The sequence below is a fragment of the Cervus elaphus genome, chromosome 15 (genome assembly GCF_910594005.1).
Source record: "Cervus elaphus chromosome 15, mCerEla1.1, whole genome shotgun sequence".
Taxonomy (NCBI): Eukaryota; Metazoa; Chordata; class Mammalia; order Artiodactyla; family Cervidae; genus Cervus; species Cervus elaphus.
Window position 1 is genome coordinate 57,971,915 of NC_057829.1, and position 17,627 is coordinate 57,989,541.

The 17,627-nt window shown below is 41.3% G+C and overlaps 1 protein-coding gene across 1 annotated transcript in view; it reads right to left on the reverse strand.

Annotated features, from left to right (window-relative positions):
* MYOF (myoferlin) overlaps nt 1–17,627 on the reverse strand; it is a 172,208-nt gene that overhangs the window by 58,237 nt on the left and 96,344 nt on the right. The window contains exons 20-24 of the mRNA XM_043926912.1: nt 9,831–10,008; nt 8,547–8,671; nt 6,256–6,362; nt 3,452–3,644; nt 1,803–1,958 (exon numbers count right to left, since the gene is read on the reverse strand). Of these exons, the coding sequence (XP_043782847.1) occupies nt 1,803–1,958; nt 3,452–3,644; nt 6,256–6,362; nt 8,547–8,671; nt 9,831–10,008 (759 nt within the window). The remainder of the gene's footprint in view (nt 1–1,802; nt 1,959–3,451; nt 3,645–6,255; nt 6,363–8,546; nt 8,672–9,830; nt 10,009–17,627) is intronic.

Genomic DNA, 17,627 nt, shown 5'->3' on the forward strand with positions numbered 1-17,627 from the left:
CATTAGGAAGATTTGCCTAACTCAGTGAACGAATATTTTCCAAATGATGAAAGCTTTATGTTACAAAAATCAGGCATGGTAAAACAGCCATTCAAAGTACAAGGTAGACCAATGGATTTTAATGTAGCAGAGAATGAAAAGTTCACTGATATGGTTTCAGATTCCACATTGCAATTAATCTTTTAAAAGCTACCATTTAAAAAAAAAAAAAAAAAAAAGCTACCATTTGAGTTTTGTATTGTATCCAAGATAAGCACCCACAGTTATCTGTAAAAGTTATTCAAATACTCCACCCTTTTCCAACTACATACAATATGTGAGGTCAGATTCTTTTCATACACTTCAACCAAGCAACTCAGAGCATCAGACTAAATGTAGAAGCAATTTTGAGAATTCAGTTATTTTTCTGTGAGGCCAGGTTTGCAAAAGTGCAAAACAATATCACTCAGTATTCTGATTTTTAAAAAGAAATAGCTATATTTTATAAAAATATATAGTTTGTTAACATATAATGGATTTATTATAGTTATCTTAAATACTTTTTAATGTCAGTTTTAATTTCTATTACAGTAAATACTGATAGATAGAACCATGTACACAAATGCTGTTTGAGGTCTCCAGTGATTTTTTTTTTTTTTTTTTGAGAGTGAAGAGAGGTCTCAAGACCAACAACAACAAAAAAACACTGACTTAAATGACTACCTAAACTGGATAATGAGTATTAACAAAATCAATACATATATACAACATTCTCTTAAAAGCATTTTGCTGTTTATCCACTGAGTTCTAAAACCCAATACAGAGAATACCACTCTGCCTCCTCTCCCACCCGCTGTGAAGTTTTATTTATTAATCAGTTTGCTTCCATGCAGTGCCAAGGTCAATTATAATTGTGGTTCTATCTTAAGTAAAATTTATTCCACCAAGAGACACTTGAAAGAAGATAATCACCTTGGTTCTATTTTCACCCTCTTGATTAAAGAGCAAAGAGTGCATTTATTAAAAGTTTAGCAGATATCTCCCTGTTTTAATGGAACGTTCTCCCATGACTGCTTTTCTCCCTCTTGATTTTTCCCCCGTTCCTGATATTCTAAGGAACTCAGGAGGAGTCTGGAAGGGAGAGGGATGTCAAACTTGTATCTGGCAACTATTTGGATCTCTTTGTTTCCATCCCCAATCTCCTGTGGTTCTTCTTATGCACACAAGGGAAGTTCTTAATCTAGGGTCCTGGGATGAATTGATGGGTTCTACAAAGCCCCTGAATCATATGCAGAATGTTGGAGGCATCTGAGATATGTGTTATTTTGGAAGACAGGGCCAATAGCTTTCATCAGACTCTTAAAGGAGTCCATGTCTCCAATATGTTCAGAACCCCAACCCTAAAGTAGTAATTCTTAAAATTTTTTCAATTTGAGGACCCATTTGATTAGAGCATAGATTGCATGGACTACCTATATTACCTTTGTTTTTTTCTGCTTCCCAACACTCGCTAGTAGGGAAGGCAAGAGTAGCATTGCCTCACATGAGACATTAGAGGTGGAAAATTCATACTAGAAAGCAAAGCATTCACAATGCCATGTTAATATTAGTGTCACAAAGACCTCTACAGAAGTGTCCTTGATTGAAGCCAGCAGACCTCAGGCCACTCTGGTAATTACCACCCTAGAGGAAGGACCAGAAGAGGCTGAAATGGATCAGGATCGCCCTAGCCATTCAATGGCTGGCAAATTATAAAACAGCCCTTCCTGGGAACATGGGGTTTGCACTCAAGTACTTCACGTTACACAGTGAGGAGGCCATACCTTCAGAAAGATGGTCTGGGTTTTCCCACAGTACTTCCCAGACGCATTCCCGCCGCTGGTGGAGTATAAAACCTGATGCGCGGGAATGCGTGCGTAGGCCAGTCTTTTCTCTCCCCGGATCATCCAGATGATGATGTCAGGCATGCTGTTCTGGGGCTGGTCACAGAAGGGGATGGAACAGGAAGCAAAGCTAGAGTTAGTCTAAATGTAGAAACACCACTGCACCTGCAGGCTGAACCCTCAGGGCTCCATTTATCAAAGAAACAATGTGGTTAGGGCGCTGCCAAAATTTCTTCTGGGACCACAGGTTTTTGGCCTGTGACTGGCCAAAGGAAATAGAGGGAAGCAGAGGGCCTTCACTTGCCAAAGGCCCTTTCGACAGAGAAACTGTGTGAAATACCCCCTTTTATCTCTCCCATCATTTGAAGAAAGACGTCCACAGCAGCCAAGGGGTTATAGGTTTCATCTATCTCACAGGGCATAGACAGAGCATCTCTATTTCACAATCCGACATTTTCCAAATGTGCAATATTAATTATTTAAAACCTCTTTTTTTAAAAAATACATAAATAAATAAAACCTTTTTCTGATTTTAAAGCTGATATAAGTTCACCATAAAAAACTCTGAAAGGAACAAAGCCTAGAAAGTGAAAAATAAAAATGTCCTGTCATCACATGTGTTTTTCAAATGTACCTCTACTCACAAATGTATGACAACTTGCCCTCCACCTCCCCATCTGTGAAGGTCAGTAGGGAGGGGTCTCCTACTCCCTTATTCTTCCAACCCACAGAGGTCAGTGGCAGCCAACATTACTCCAGCACTCACTGTGTGCCCCATGCTGGGCTAAGGCCTTTTCACTCTTCATCTTCTTTAACTTCATTAAGCGGTGATGGGAACTGAGTACTACTTTTCTCCCCATTTACTTATTTATTTTAAATATGTCTTTATTTTTGATTGCGCTGATTGCCATGTGCAGATTTTTCTCTAGTTGGGGCGAGTCGGGGCTACTCTTTGTTGTGGTGCATGGTCTGCTCATTGCGGTGGCTCCTCTTATTGTGCTTTTGGGGAGCCTGGCCTCTAGAGTGCATGGGCTTCAGTGGTTGTGGCACTCAGGCTCAGGAGCTGTGGAGTATGGGCTCAGTTGCTCTGAAGCATGTGGCATCTTCCTGGACCAGGGATCGAACCCGTGTCCCCTTGGCAGGTGGATTCTTAACCACTAAACCACCAGGGAAATTCTCTTCATTTAATCTGTGGGAAAACTGAGGCTTAGGGAGATTGAATACCTTGCCCAAAGTTACGCATGGTAGATCCAGGATTCAAAGCCAGGTCTTTTCTCGATCCCAACCAAAGGTAGTACACAGATCTGCTACTGTATCACTCTAATTGAAATCTTCTCTGATTGTACCATGACAATGACAGCATGTCCATTATGCAGACCTTTCCAGGACAACCAACTCAAAATTCTTCTACCCTGACCTCAGTGATGTTTATCCATTAGCATCTCAGTCCAATAACTGCTTGATTTCATCATCCATCAGGTCTGCTCAATGTCTAAGATAATGTACTAGATTTTCTCAACACCATCTCTACCCCTGGTGCCATTCTGCAGAATCCTGCTTCTATATCAGATGAAGTTTAAAAGCCCTACCTCCTCAGTCAGCTGCATTAATTTATCGAGCCAGTCCTCGATTTCCACCAATGTGGATTTGACCTCTGGGACCTCAGACCGCATCCTCACAGCTGCCTCATGTATCTGAGAGAGAGCTCTGGATCGCAACTTTCGGATCTGAGTATCAAGAACTGTGACATTAGGTTTTCCTTCTGTGAGAGGCAACGTGTATCTAAAAAGGGAAAACAAAACAGAATATGCAGAATGGCTTATTCGTTTTCAGAACTATCAAATTCATTTACAGTTGGTTTCAGTCTTGCAAACCACACCAATTTCCTAACAGACTCTAAAGAGTGACCATGTTAAAGCTGAAGGTGAATGTACGTGGCTTTGGCAGAGCAGGCCTGCCAGACAGACTTTCCTAACTCTCATGGGCATGCAGGGGGATGAAAATTCCAAAGCCATTCCTTGGGTTTGACCCAAGGCCTGTGGAATCACTGGGAAGGAGATGGAAACAGAAGCAACAGCTGGGAAGAACTGGCCTTCCCTTCTTTTGCTTCCTATGATCACTGTACAGACCCACAAAATGAAGAAGGAAGGGACATTTGGAGATGATTTAGCAGACTTCTTAACCTAGGGCCCATGCACCCCTAGACAGTCTGCGGGGGGCCTCTAGAGGTCTGTGACTCCCTGAAACTTATAAAGAAAAGTGTCTGTCTGGGTTGGCATGTAGTGTGACATCATGATAAAGATGGCATCATGATGAAAACCAGAGGCTTTAGAGAAGAATATCTGGGTACAAGTCCTGACTCCATCATTTACTACTTCTGTGATGTTGACCAGTTACTGAATCTTTTGTTTTCCTAGCCTCAAGTGTGAGAAAATAATATCTACCTTTAGAGTTGTGGTGAGAAGTAAGTAAGTTAATATATGGTGAGTCTTTAGAGCAACATCTACTGCAGAGTATGCAACCCACTCCAGTATTCTTGCGAGGAGACTTCCATAGACAGAGAAGCCTGGTGGGCTACAGTCTGTGGAGTTTCAAAGAGTTGGACATGACTGAGAGTGCATGCACACACACAGTCTAAATGATATTGCCACCATCACCGTCATCTCATCAGATAATCAAAGGGGCCCATTCCCTCCTAAAAAGGCAAGAATCCCTTGTATAGGTCAAGCTCCCACTAGAACAGCTGAGCTGGAGCCAGAATTAGCCTTTTTCTGCCAGGGCCTCCCTCTCACCAGAGCTGCTGATGGGGCCAAAGTGAAGTTGTCACCTGTTTCAGGAAATTCTACTCTCACTGTCTCTACCTAGAACTTTTATTGGTTAGAATTTCACCCAGATTCTTAAGGACATCCTAGCTGACTTCCCTAAACATAAATTTCCTAAAATTAAAACGTATCTTGATCTTTTGATTCTTTCAATTTGATTCTTCAAAAAAAGTATAAAATATTTTTGTGTTTTGCTCAACAAGCCTTGAAATTCATAGGCATTTTCTACATGAAAGGTATTACCAAATGTCATTGTTTGGCTTCACTGGTAATTATGGCAATACATTAGAAGGGTTAAGTCCCTGAAATGATTCTTTGAGGCAAAATATAGATGGAAGCTTTAGCTCAAAGGCTACATACAAGATGTTCAATAAATAGATATGGCAGTGGGAAACACATAGTAGGAAAATAAGTTAATAAACCCAACTCCGGGCCTCAGATGAGTCACTTCATCTCCTTGGGCTTCTGTTTCTTGGGTCTCTTTTGTAGACAAAATAAGAAGATTGAAAGAGATGACCTCTTAGGACCCAAATATAAATTCTTTGCATTTAAACAAGCTTCCAGCTGCGCTTTAATCTCAAAAGAAAGTGAGTCGCTCAGTCATGTCCTACTCTTTGCAACCCCATGGACTGTAGCCTACCAGGCTCCTCTGTCCATGGAATTTTCCAGGCAAGAATACTGGAGTGGGTTGCCATTTCCTTCTCCAGGAGATCTTCCCGACCCAGGGACTGCACCGGGGTCTCCCGCATTGTAGGCGGACGCTTTACCGGCTGAGCCATCTCAGCTGCATCAGAATTACCTAGCCAAACCACTAGAGGGCACAAGGAGACTGGGAGACAGTGTTCAGGCGTTCGCTCAGAGGCAAGGAGGGGAGCGCAGGGCGGGGCGCGGGGCGGGGGCCGGTGGACAGCCCTGGTTCTTGCTAGCGTAAATACTCAGTGTGCTTTACTTTTGGGACTTCCCTGACCACTGCTTTATTGGCCAACATTTAAAATGAGTTCAGAATGATCACTTCCTCCTTTGATTTCCACATGCCGAGAGATCTGAACAGTTTCCCCAAGTCATAAAGGTTCTCCAGCTTCACCTAAGGAAGGCTTGGCCAGAGGACTCATTCGGCATCTGATAGTAAAATAAAACTGCTGTTTCTGAAAATGTGTTTATGAATTAGGAACGCTGTTCTAAATGGTAAAATCAGTGCCTCACCATCAGATCCCATCCTCCGTGGGAGCCAGGAGTCACCTTTCCTGGGGTGGTGGGCACACTAGGGATGCCTGGAGGCGGAGGCCAGGCAGACCAGCCCTTCCGCCTGCCCAGCCCTTCACCCGAGGCCGCACCGGGACGACTTCCCGGAGGGGGGCCTCGGCCTCCCCTCCGCTGCTTTACAATTGGCACCAGCAGAAAGCGGAGCTCTTCCTGCTGTTGATTCACAGACTCTTCCCTTTTGAGAAACTTGGCTGAGTCAAATTATTTTTCTGGCAAACACTAGAAAATTCTAGAGACTCTTCTGGTCTTACAGTTTAAGAGAGGGGAGCACAGCTGGGGATTCTAGAGTACAAGTAGGATCACTGTACCTTGTGTCTTCTATAACTTCCTCCAGGAGCTTCTGCCACATTTTTGCCAATTGGTTTGAAGGAATTTTACCTTGTATCCCTGCTTTTAGAGCGTCTATGTTTGATTGCTGAAGAATATGGAGAGGGGAGAAAGAATTGGTAATTGTGCACTATACCCGACAAAGGTTTAACTTTTATTTTCAAGAAAAATACACAAAAAGATTTAACAGAAAAATGAAAGGTCTTTTTTTTTTCCTTTACATTTAAAATGTTCCCCACAGATTAACTCTTTTTCTCCAAAATGAAACCAACACCGATATATAAAGTAATAAGACAACCTTTTCCTATAACCTGACCTTTGAAATGAATCAAATTTTATATATTCAGAAAGTAAATAAAAGAAAAACCAACAAGGATGGGGGAAGGAACCCTACAATGGACTGTAAAACAGGAACAAATGAACCTAACTATATGTCAGATGAATAACATGATACACTGAATTAGCCCAAGTAACTTTTGAGCACAATGATTCCCTCAGTTTGAAGGAAGGAAAGAACCATAAGTATATCAAACTCTAATTAGATCTGTTTTTCCCAGTACTTAACCTATGGAGAACTAAACAAATGAGTAAATATATTGAGAATAATGGAAGCTGGAGAAGGGAGCTATAAATATGGAAAGAAGGAAGACTAGAATAAACCCCGTAATATTATCAATAAAATGGAATTGAAGTCATCCTTATAAACTCAGTGCACTCAGTATACTGAGAGATATAAAATATGCCTATGTATACACACAATACATGTGTGTATACATGTGGGTTTGTCTGCTGAGAAGGCCTAGAAGCAAAGACATCTCAGGAGTACTGAACACTCCAGTACCCTGCCAGACACTATTCTTTACATTCCTCTCCCACTAAAAGGAACCAGGGCTCCTTAGAGAAATTGTGGTTCCAGAGTTGGGCCACAGAAAGTATAAGATAAACCAAGAACATATTATTGTGTCATGTTGAGCATCTACCAGCAGAGAGGTTGAGGGAGAGCCCACCATAGTCCCCAAAGTCTGATCATGGAAATCCACTGTCCTGTCCAGATTGTTACGGAATTAGGACAGTGAAGAGAGCTGATGAAAAGACTGAAGATGAAAAAAGCTGGAAATACCCAAAACAGAATAGAGGTGTGACCAGTTCCCACCAAGTTCCTTGAGATGGAAACTTGGAAATTAACACCACAACCACACTGTGTATCAATTGTAACTTTGTTATGTGGACAATTATGCCTAAGTTAAATATACAGTTCTCTTCAATATTGTCTTTGAAGCATAAAACAACATTTTCAGATTTTGCCATGGAGTCTTAGCTCAAGTATATTCCAGGACCCCTCCGCATCACGGTACAATGCTGACAGAGGTTGGAACATCTTAGAAAAATTAATATTCATATAATTTGGAAATCAAAACATTAATACCAGATGGATTTTATCAGTACCTGACAGAAATAACTTAGTATCTTTGACTTTACTAGAAATATCCCAACCATGTTTTCCTCCTCTCATTAACATCAACCAGATGGATAACCACAGATGTCACATCTATGCAAGTTCCCACCAGAGGGAACTCTCCCACCTCCAACAAGAAAGTCCTCTGAAACCACTTGTTCCACAGTAGAGATTTTTACTGCTTTGACAGCAAAGCTCTAAGGGTTGGGATATTTCTACTGGAATGAACCATTCTCCACACCACATTCCACATACAAATTATGGAAGAAAGTGTGAGTTGTTCTTCTACTTCAACATCCATCCTCTCTTTTCCACAGTAAGTGAACTTGCACCTGGGCATATGCCTGCACAGGCCTGAGACTGCATTTCCCAACTCTCTTGCAGTAAGATGTGGTTGTATGACTGGATTCTGGCCAGTGGGAAATGAGTAGAAATCAAGTGTGTGACTTCTGGGTCTTTCCCTTGAAGGGGAGAGCCTGTGTCATCTTCTTCCCTTCTTTTCCCCTTCCTTCAGACTGAAGGGGCGGTGTAGTGGTGAGCTGCTTCTCCCTTGCAAACAATGACAATGCCATAGTAATAGCAGAGCAGCAAGGTGGAGGGGGCAAGAACCTGGGTCCCCCAATACCACTGAACTTCCATACCAGCCTTAGATTACCTACCTCAACTGCTACTAAGGAAATAGTGTTCATCTTGCTTACCATTATATTCTGAGGTCTTGTGGTAACTCAGATACCACCTCAGTAGCCTAACTGCATTCTAACTAATACATAATTCACCCTGTTTGGTAAAAAGGAAATGTAGAAAAAATAAACTCACCAGCCTTTCTGCCATGACTAGGAGCGTGTTCACAGCATCCAGGCGATGACTAATATCCTCCCAGTAGGAAGTCAGTGTAACAACCGGCTTCGTGTGGGCCCAAGGCAGGTAGTAATAGTAGTTTCCTGGTGTAGAATATTGAGGGTCAGTGAACACTGGACACTTAACACATTTATTGAAGAGATATACAAACTGGACTGCTTGGTTAATCATAGGCCTGAAAGATGTAGTTTGGAGTAGTCTGATTCTTTCATTTTATTTAATTGAGCAACTGAGGGATAAATAAAAAGTTCGTATTCATGCAGCCTGCTTTGAAAAATCTCTCTAAAAGGCCCTAGTAAACCTAGCACAATGATCTCAGGATCTTTTGATGATTTGGGACCATGCATATTAGTATCGCTGATAATTAGAAAACAGGGTAGCAGAAAACAGAGCATAAGGGATTAGATTATATGTGTTTGTCCCTGAAAACAGTTTTCCTAAGCAAATTTTTTTTGGAATGGGACAAGAAAAAAGAATTTTCTGTTTTTTGAAAAACTTAAGTTGGATACATGGAATTTGGTATTGCTCAGAGCCTTATAAAGATTAGCCCACATTTTATAGCTTAACACTACTTGCATAAAAATTAGCTAAAAACTGTGGCAACGCTGTTGAGACACTGGAACAGAATTTCTCGCTCCCTTCTCTGTGCTCTCCAACCATTTGTCCACATCTTTATTAGGGCATTCTCATACTCTGACTTCTATTGTGATTTATTTTATACTCTAGAATGTAAGTTCTATAAAAGCAGGGACTGTTTTCCATCCATCTTTGTTTGAATATAGCTATCTAATCCTCATGGCAACTCTAGAGAAGATGAGGGATAGAATGAAGTGATGTGCTAAGGTCATAGTGCTGGGGAGAAAGAGAGTGATGACCAGAAGTTGATTTTCCATCCACTTCAACTGCTCAAACTAAAAGCAGTTTGGGGCCGGGCAGGGCAGAGGCGGGCAGGGGCAGGAGCTGTTTTTGGGGAGGCTCATTGTTCAGCTAGCTGCCATCTTATGGCTTTACAAAACAGAGCCAATGTCAAAATTGGGCATGGGAGAAGCCTTGAGATTCAGCCCCTGGAAAAGGGTCTGCGTCTAAACTCCAGCCACCTCTCTTCCCCATTCTACGTTTCCACATATGCATATGCCACGCATTCCACTACACCTGCTAGAGAGGGAATGCACTGCGTGTTTCTCATCCTGTGGTGCGCCCACTGTAAACATGTGCAGGAGAGACAGCCAGCGTCAGTCTTACCATCAAACACAGCACGGCTATACTGAGTGGTTGATGCCAAAGGCTTACAAGTCGTGTCAAACTTGTTGCCGTAGTTCCCGATGCTGACTTCAAACTGAATGGCCTCGCCAATGTCTTGCAACATGGTGGCTGAATGGAACACAGCAGACAGGCTGTACTTCCGCCTTCGCTGATATTTCTGCAAAGCACCAGCAGACACAAGGCTCAGAGAAACTCCTTTTGCTCTTACTTACACCTGGAACTCTAGCAGATATGATTCTAACCCTGATCATTAGTGCTGAGTTAAATGCCAGGGGATGGTGGCTCAATGGTAAAGAATCCACCTGCCAATGCAAGAGACTTGGGTTCAGTCCCTGAGTTGGGAAGATCCTTTGGAGGAAGGCATGGCAGCCCACTTCAGTATTCCTGTCTGGAGTATCCCATAGATAGAGGAGCCTGGGAGGTTATAGTCCATGGGGTCGCAGAAGAGTCAGACAGGACTGAGTGACTAAGCATAAGTAACAAATGACAGGGGAGAATGTTCTTGTATGTAGCAGTTCCCCTCCTTCTCACACAGTGGGCAAAGATAGAAATACCAGGATGTTCTTTGAGAGTTGATTGAAATAGAGAAAAAAAAAAATGAAAACAATACAAATGTTTAACAACAGGCCACTGGTTAAGCAAATTATGTTACATCCATGAAAGAAAGTGAACGTTGCTCAGTCGTGTCTGACTCTTTGTGACCCCACGGACTATACAGTCCATGGAATTCTCCAGGCCAGAATACTGGAATGGGTAGCCTTTTCCTTCTCCAGAGGATCTTCCCAACCCAGGGATGGAACCCAGGTCTCCTGCATTGCAGGTGGATTCTTTACCAGCTGAGCCATGAGGGAAGCCCACGAATACTAGACTGGGTAGCCTATCCCTTCTCCAGCGGATCTTCCTGACCCAGGAACTGAACCAGGGTCTCCTGCATTGCAGGTGGCTTTTTTACAAACTGAGCTTTCAACATCCATACAATGGAGCAAAAGTTCATAAAAAGACTTAGGTAGATACATATGCGCAAACATGGGGGAAAAGTTGTATTTTTAAGTGAACCCAATAAATATATATTTTAATATCATCATATACAAAGAATATGCAAATAAAGAATAGAAATCAAGTTGTTAACTATAGTTATGTTGGGGAAGGTAGAGAGATTATGGCTAACATTGCTAACTTACACATTTCTAATAATTTGAATTGTTAGGTATTCTGTAGTCATAAATGATAAGATTTTTACTGTCAGTCTCTTCAGCAAGTGGTATTGGGAAAGCTAGACAGTCACATGCTGGAAAGCATTCACATCAATGAAGTTAGAATACACCTTCACACCATAAACTGAAAACGGCCTAAAGGTTTATATGTATAAGACATGACATCATAAAACTCCTAGAAGAGAACATATGCAAACATCCTCTGACATAAATCCCAGCAATGTTTTCTTCAAGTCAGTCTCCCAAGACAATAGAAATAAAAGCAAAAGTAAACAAATGAAACCTAACCAAACTTATGAACTTTTGCACGGCTAAGGAAGCCGGATCCCATGGCAGTTCTAATTTTTGGAGGAAGCGCCATGCTATTTTCCATAGTAATTGTGCCAATTTACATTTCTACCAACATTACATTGAGGCTTCCCTTTTCTCTGCATCCTTGCCAACATTTGTTATTTGTTGCTTTTATTACTGGCTTAGTGTATGTGTGTGTGAGGGAGTTGAACATAGAACCATCAATGACCACATGGAGTATCTATCAGCCTAGCAGAAATGACCATGAGCCCCTCAGGCCTTCCTTCATTAGGGCACATACAGTCTCTTGAATCCCCATCCTGCCCTAAATCCTTGCTCGGATAGCATCTCTCCTTCTTTATGGATCATATTACCACTGATCTTCAGACACTTTTTTTTTTTTCAGTCAAGGAGAGACATGAAATGGTTTAAGTTGCTGTGCTTCATTATGTCTTGAGCTTTCTGCATTTAATTTTGTCCACATCTAGAGTCTGTTCTGGGTCCTTACTGGAACTCAGTCTCTATATACTTGCTCAGCTTGGAGATGAGAACATGTGTTTACTATAGAGTAACCACATTGGCTGTGTGCTCCACTGGCAAATCTGTGGGACCCATAAATGATAATATTCAAATTGCTTGACAAATTTCTCAACATAGCAAGTTTTGTTCAAAAACCTCAAAAGAAGGACCTCCCAGTTCTTTTTTGTTTCTCTCTTTTTTTTTTTTTTTTTTTGACCTCCCAGTTCTGTAGTCCTTTGAGTCTTGGAGGTCACATAGCTATCTTACTTTGACAAATGGTGACTTTTTTGTTGTGCTTTTTCCCCTATTAGTTACTTCTCTACCAATTTGTGTACCACCATCTGAGTAGCAAAATAGTGACAACTTTCACTTCTTAAAAGCTAATAAAAATTATTTCATGCCTGAAGGATATTTATTAACTGATTTTCCTTCCCTTGTTATTCATCCACACCATGCATGACCTTAATTCTGTAAAATGAATCACCATCATGGGTGGGTCTTCTGCCTCGTATGATGCAAGCATGCAGAAATTCATTTGCAGAAGTACTTAACCAACTATTTTTAAAACTTAAAAAAAAAATATTATGGTAAAACACACATAATGTAATTCAACATCTTAGCTATTTTTAAGTGCACAGTTTGATGGCATTGAGTATATTCACATTGTTGTGCTACCATTATCACCATCCATCCACAAGAACTTTTTCATCTTACAAAACAAACTCTGTATCCTTTCAACATTAATTTCCCATTTCTACCTACTTTCTGTCTCTGTAGCTTAACAACTCTGGAGTACTTCACATAAGTGGAATCAAACAGTATTTGTCCTTTCGTGACTGGTTTATTTCACTTAGCATAATGTCCTCAAGGTTTAGCTGTGGTGTAGCATGTATTAGAATTTCCTTCCTTTTTAAGGCTGAATAATACTTCACTGTATTGTTGAATGATTAAGTTGAGACATATTAAAAAACTTCAGTGTTTAAGTGAGCAAACATCCATTGGAATTGGCAACAAAAACCAGAATTGCTTATTGGCACTCCAGGACAGGAGTGAGGGAAAAACCTTTTACAGCGCAAAGGCAGAAGGAAGACAAGGAGATTATTTGATTGGAGATAGTTTAAGTGGTTGCATTATTTGGGAAAGCCCACTTGGATATTTCTAGTTTGTTGTCCTTTGATTGCTTAATCTCAAGATATTGCCAAGCCTCAGTTTTGGTTTGCCTAATGTAGGTCGCCAAGACATCAGAGCCACCTCTGATGGCCTCCTTGTTTGGTGGTGGTTTAGTCGCTAAGCCGTGTCCAACTCTTGCGACCCCATGGACTATAGCCTGCCAGACTCCTCTGTCCATGGGACTCTCCAGGCAAGGATACTGGAGTGGGTTGCTGTTTCCTTCTCCAGGGGATCTTCCTGACCCAGGAATTGAACCCGGATCTCTTACATTGCAGGAAGATTCTTTATGGACCAAGTTATAAGGGAAGTCCTAGCCTCCTTGATTAATTAATAGTGTGTATATACCACATTTTGTTCATTCATTCATAAATTTATGAATTCATAGATGCTTCCACCTTTTGGCTACTGTGAATAATGCGGCTATCCATTTGCTATACAAATATCCACTTGAGCTCCTGCTTTTGATTCTTTTGAGTATATACCCGGCAGTGAATTGCTGGATCATATGGACTTCCCTGGCAGATCAGCTGGTAAAGAATCCAGTATTCCTGGGCTTCCCTAGTGGTTCAGCTGGTAAAGAATATGCCTGCAATGTGGGAGACCTGGGTTTGATCCCTGAATCGGAAAGATCCCCTGGAGGAGGGTATGGCAACCGACTCCAGTATCCTTGCCTGGAGAATCCCCATGGACAGAAGAGCCTGGCAGGCTACACTCCATGGGGTCACAGAGTTGGACATGATTGAACGACTTCAGCACAGCACAGCAGATGGTAATTCTATTTTACACTTCTGGAGTACCATTTTAAAAACATCTGACAGTGACTGCAGTTTGCTGTCTTAAAGAAACTTGGGTAGACTGATCAAGATGGCATAGTAGGCCATGACGCTCACCTCCCACAGATATATCAAAAATGCATTTACATGTAGAACAATTCCAACAGAGTATCTACTGAATGCTGGCAGAATATCTCAGACCTCTGAAAGGGCAAGAAAATCCCCATGTAACCAGGTAGGACAAAGGAAAAAAGGGGAAAATAGAAGAAAGTAAGAAAGGAATCAGGAGGGGAATGTGCCAACAATGGGAGAAAGTCTCTTCAGCAAGTGTTGGTGCTGGGAAGGCTGGGCAGCTGCATGTAAATTGATAAAGCTGGAACACACCCTCTCATCATACACAAAAATAAACTTAAAGTGGTGTAAAGATTTAAACATAAGACATAACACTATAAAACTAGAAGAGATCACAGGCAAAACATTCTCTGACATAAATCATACCAGTGTTTTCTTATCAATGCCTTCAGTCTCCTAAGGCAACAAAAATAAACAAATGGGACCTAGTCAAACTTAAAAGCTTTTGCACAGCAAAAAAAACCATAAAAACAGAAAAACAACAAGATAAGCTATAGAATGGGAGAAAATATCTGCAAATGATGCAATCAATAAGGGCTTAATTTCCAAAATATACAGACATATCATACAACATGACTACAGTAAACAACCCAATATAAAAATGGGCAGAAGACCTAGACATTTTTCCAAAGAAGAAATAAAAATGGAAGAAAAAAAGAAATACAACCGACCAATGAGAACATGAAAAGATGCTCACCATCACTAATTATTAGAGAAATGCAAATCAAAACTGCCATGAGGTACCACCTCACACTAGTCAGAGTGGCCATCAATAAAAACTCTACAGATAACAAATGCTGGAGAGGATGTGGAGAAACGGACCCCCTTCCATTGCTTGTGGGAATCTAAGTTGGTACACCAACTATGGAAAACAGTATGGAGGATCCTTATAAAATTAAAAATAGAGTTACCATATGAATCCACAATCCCAGTCTTGGGCATATATCTAGAAAAAACCCAAATTAAAAAAGATACATGCACACTTATGTTCATAGCAGCACTATTCACAATAGTCAAGACATGGAAACAACCTAAATTTCCATCAACAGAGGAATGGATAAGGTAAATGTGGTATACATGTACAATGGAATACTACTCAGCCACGAAAAGGGATGAAATTGGGTCATTTGTAGAGATGTGGATGGACCTACAGACTGTCATAGAGTGAAGTAAGTCAGAAAGAGAAAATCAAATACTATATAATGTCACTTATATGTGGAATGTAAAATATGACACAAATGAACCTATCTACAAAACATAAACAGACTCATGGACATAGAGAATACACTTGTGGTTACCAAGTGAGAGAGGGTTGGGGGAGGAATGGGGTGGAAGGGGGAGGTTAGCAGATGTAAGCTATTACACATGGATTGGATCAACAGCGTAAATATATGTCCTACGGTATAGCACAGAGAATTACATTCAGTATCCTATGATAAACCATAATGGAAAATAATATTTTTAATAAGAATGTATATAAATATATGTATAAATGAATCACTTTGCTGTACATAGGTAACTAGACAACATTATAAATCAACTATGCTTCAAAAAGACAAAACAAAAAACCCTTGGGACATCCCACTATTACAAAACCTCCATTTTGGTTAAAGAAATTTTTGACATGGCATAACTGAAACATTCCAAACTATTTCATTAGAAACCCCTCTGAGTCTCAAACTTTTCTGAAAGCCTTTCTAAATCATTGGTTTGCAACCTTAGCTACATATTGAAAGACACCTGAAGAGCTTTAAAATATACTTATAGCTGGGCCCCATCTTCTGGAGCTTATGCTTTAAAAACGTCTCTACCTTAGTCCACTTTCACTTTGGTAGAGAGGGGATTGGAAAACTTTTGTCACTTGTCAGGAGTTTCCTTAAATACATACAACTAAGTCCCCTGAACAATCTATGGTTCTAAAGTGCTGTGGAAATTCTAGGTTTGGTTTAAATTGCATGAAAATTAAAAGTAGGAAGTTATTTGTATTAGTCAGACCTTATATATATATACAGCATGACTTGTTCTTTGTAAACCATCTAGGATCCTATCAGAGAAGGGAAGGAACAAAAATATAAAGCATAATTTGGGGCCTAGGTCTGGGCCCAGAAAGAACGATCAGTATTTAAGCTGGAGCCACCTGTTACTGCTCTAGCTTAAACAGATGGGGAAAAAATGTAAACAGTAATAGAATTTATTTTCTTAGGCTCCAAAACCATTGTGGATGGTGACTGCGGCCATTAAATAAAAGACACTTGCACCTTGGAAGAAAAGCTATGACAAACCTAAACAGCATATTAAAAAGCAGAGACATCACTTTGCCAACAAAGGTCCATATAGTCAAAGCTATGGTTTTTCCAGTAGTCATGTATGGATGTGAGATTTGGACCATAAAGAAGTCTGAGCACTGAAGAACTGATGCTTTCAAATTTTGGTGTTGGAGAAGACTCTTGAGAGTCCCTTGGACTGTAAGGAGATCAAACCAGTCAACTCAACCCTAAAGGAAATCAATCCTAAATATTCACTGGAAGGACTGATGCTGAAGCTCCAATATTTTGGCCACCTGATGCAAAAAACTGACTCATTGGAAAAGATCCTAATACCTAAGAAAGACTGAATGCATGAGGAGAAGGGGATGACAGAGGAGGAGATGGTTGGATGGCATCATTGACTCAATGGACATGAGTTTGTGCAAACTCCAGGAGATAGTGAAGGACAGGGAAGCCTGTTGTGCTGCAGTCCATGGGGTCACGAAGAGTCAGATATAACTGAACAACAACAACTCATTACTGCAGAGAAGAGAGAAGTTATGTGCGGAGGTGTTGCAAAGAGGTGGGGACACCAACTCTGGCCCAGCTGGCTCTGCTCTGCACATCTCTCATGGCCAGGATTCCATTAGCTCTCTCTGGATTTTCCTGTGCAGAACTCACAGTCACCTACAGAACCCTGATAGGATCCTCACCCTGGAGGGTCTGAGCTCTAAGACAATAACTGGGGTTTCTGGCCATCACAACTCCTAACAGAGCAGGTTCTCACTGTGAGCAAGATTCCTGGGCCACTGTGCAAGTCAGACTCCATGAGGGGTGCCCAGACCATCTGCTCACCTGCCCGGAGCCCTGGGGCCCTGGAGGAATAGTAAGGCTGAGAATTCTCTCCCTCCCCCAGTCCTTTCCTGCTTCCCCTGTGCTCTTAGAGCACAAAGAGGTGTAAGAAGGAACCAGGAACAGCTTAGACCAGTCTGTAGCCTCAGCTTCTGTTCCCTGTCCTTAGTAGCCTTGGGGAAAAACCTCCTATAACAGGGCAAGTTGAAGAACATATGTTATAGTCTATTGAACATCTACTGATGGGTGTTTAACTTTGCAGGGCCTTCGGGCTTTCTGATTATCAATGACCAGTGCGAGTTGTAGATGTAAGTGGTAATAAAGTTGTTGTGGTTCAGTCACTCAGTCCTGTCTGACTCTTCGTGACCCCATGAACTGCAGCACGCCAGGCTTTCCTGTCCTTCACTATCTCCTAGAGTTTGCTCAAACTCATGTTCACTGAGTTGGTGAGGCCATCCAACCATCTGATCCTCTGTTGTCCCCTTCTCCTCTTGTCCTCAATCTTTCCCAGCATCAGGGTCTTTTCCAAGGGACTCAAGGGACTCTCAAGAAGTATAAGGTACAGTTTCAGAAGTAAAT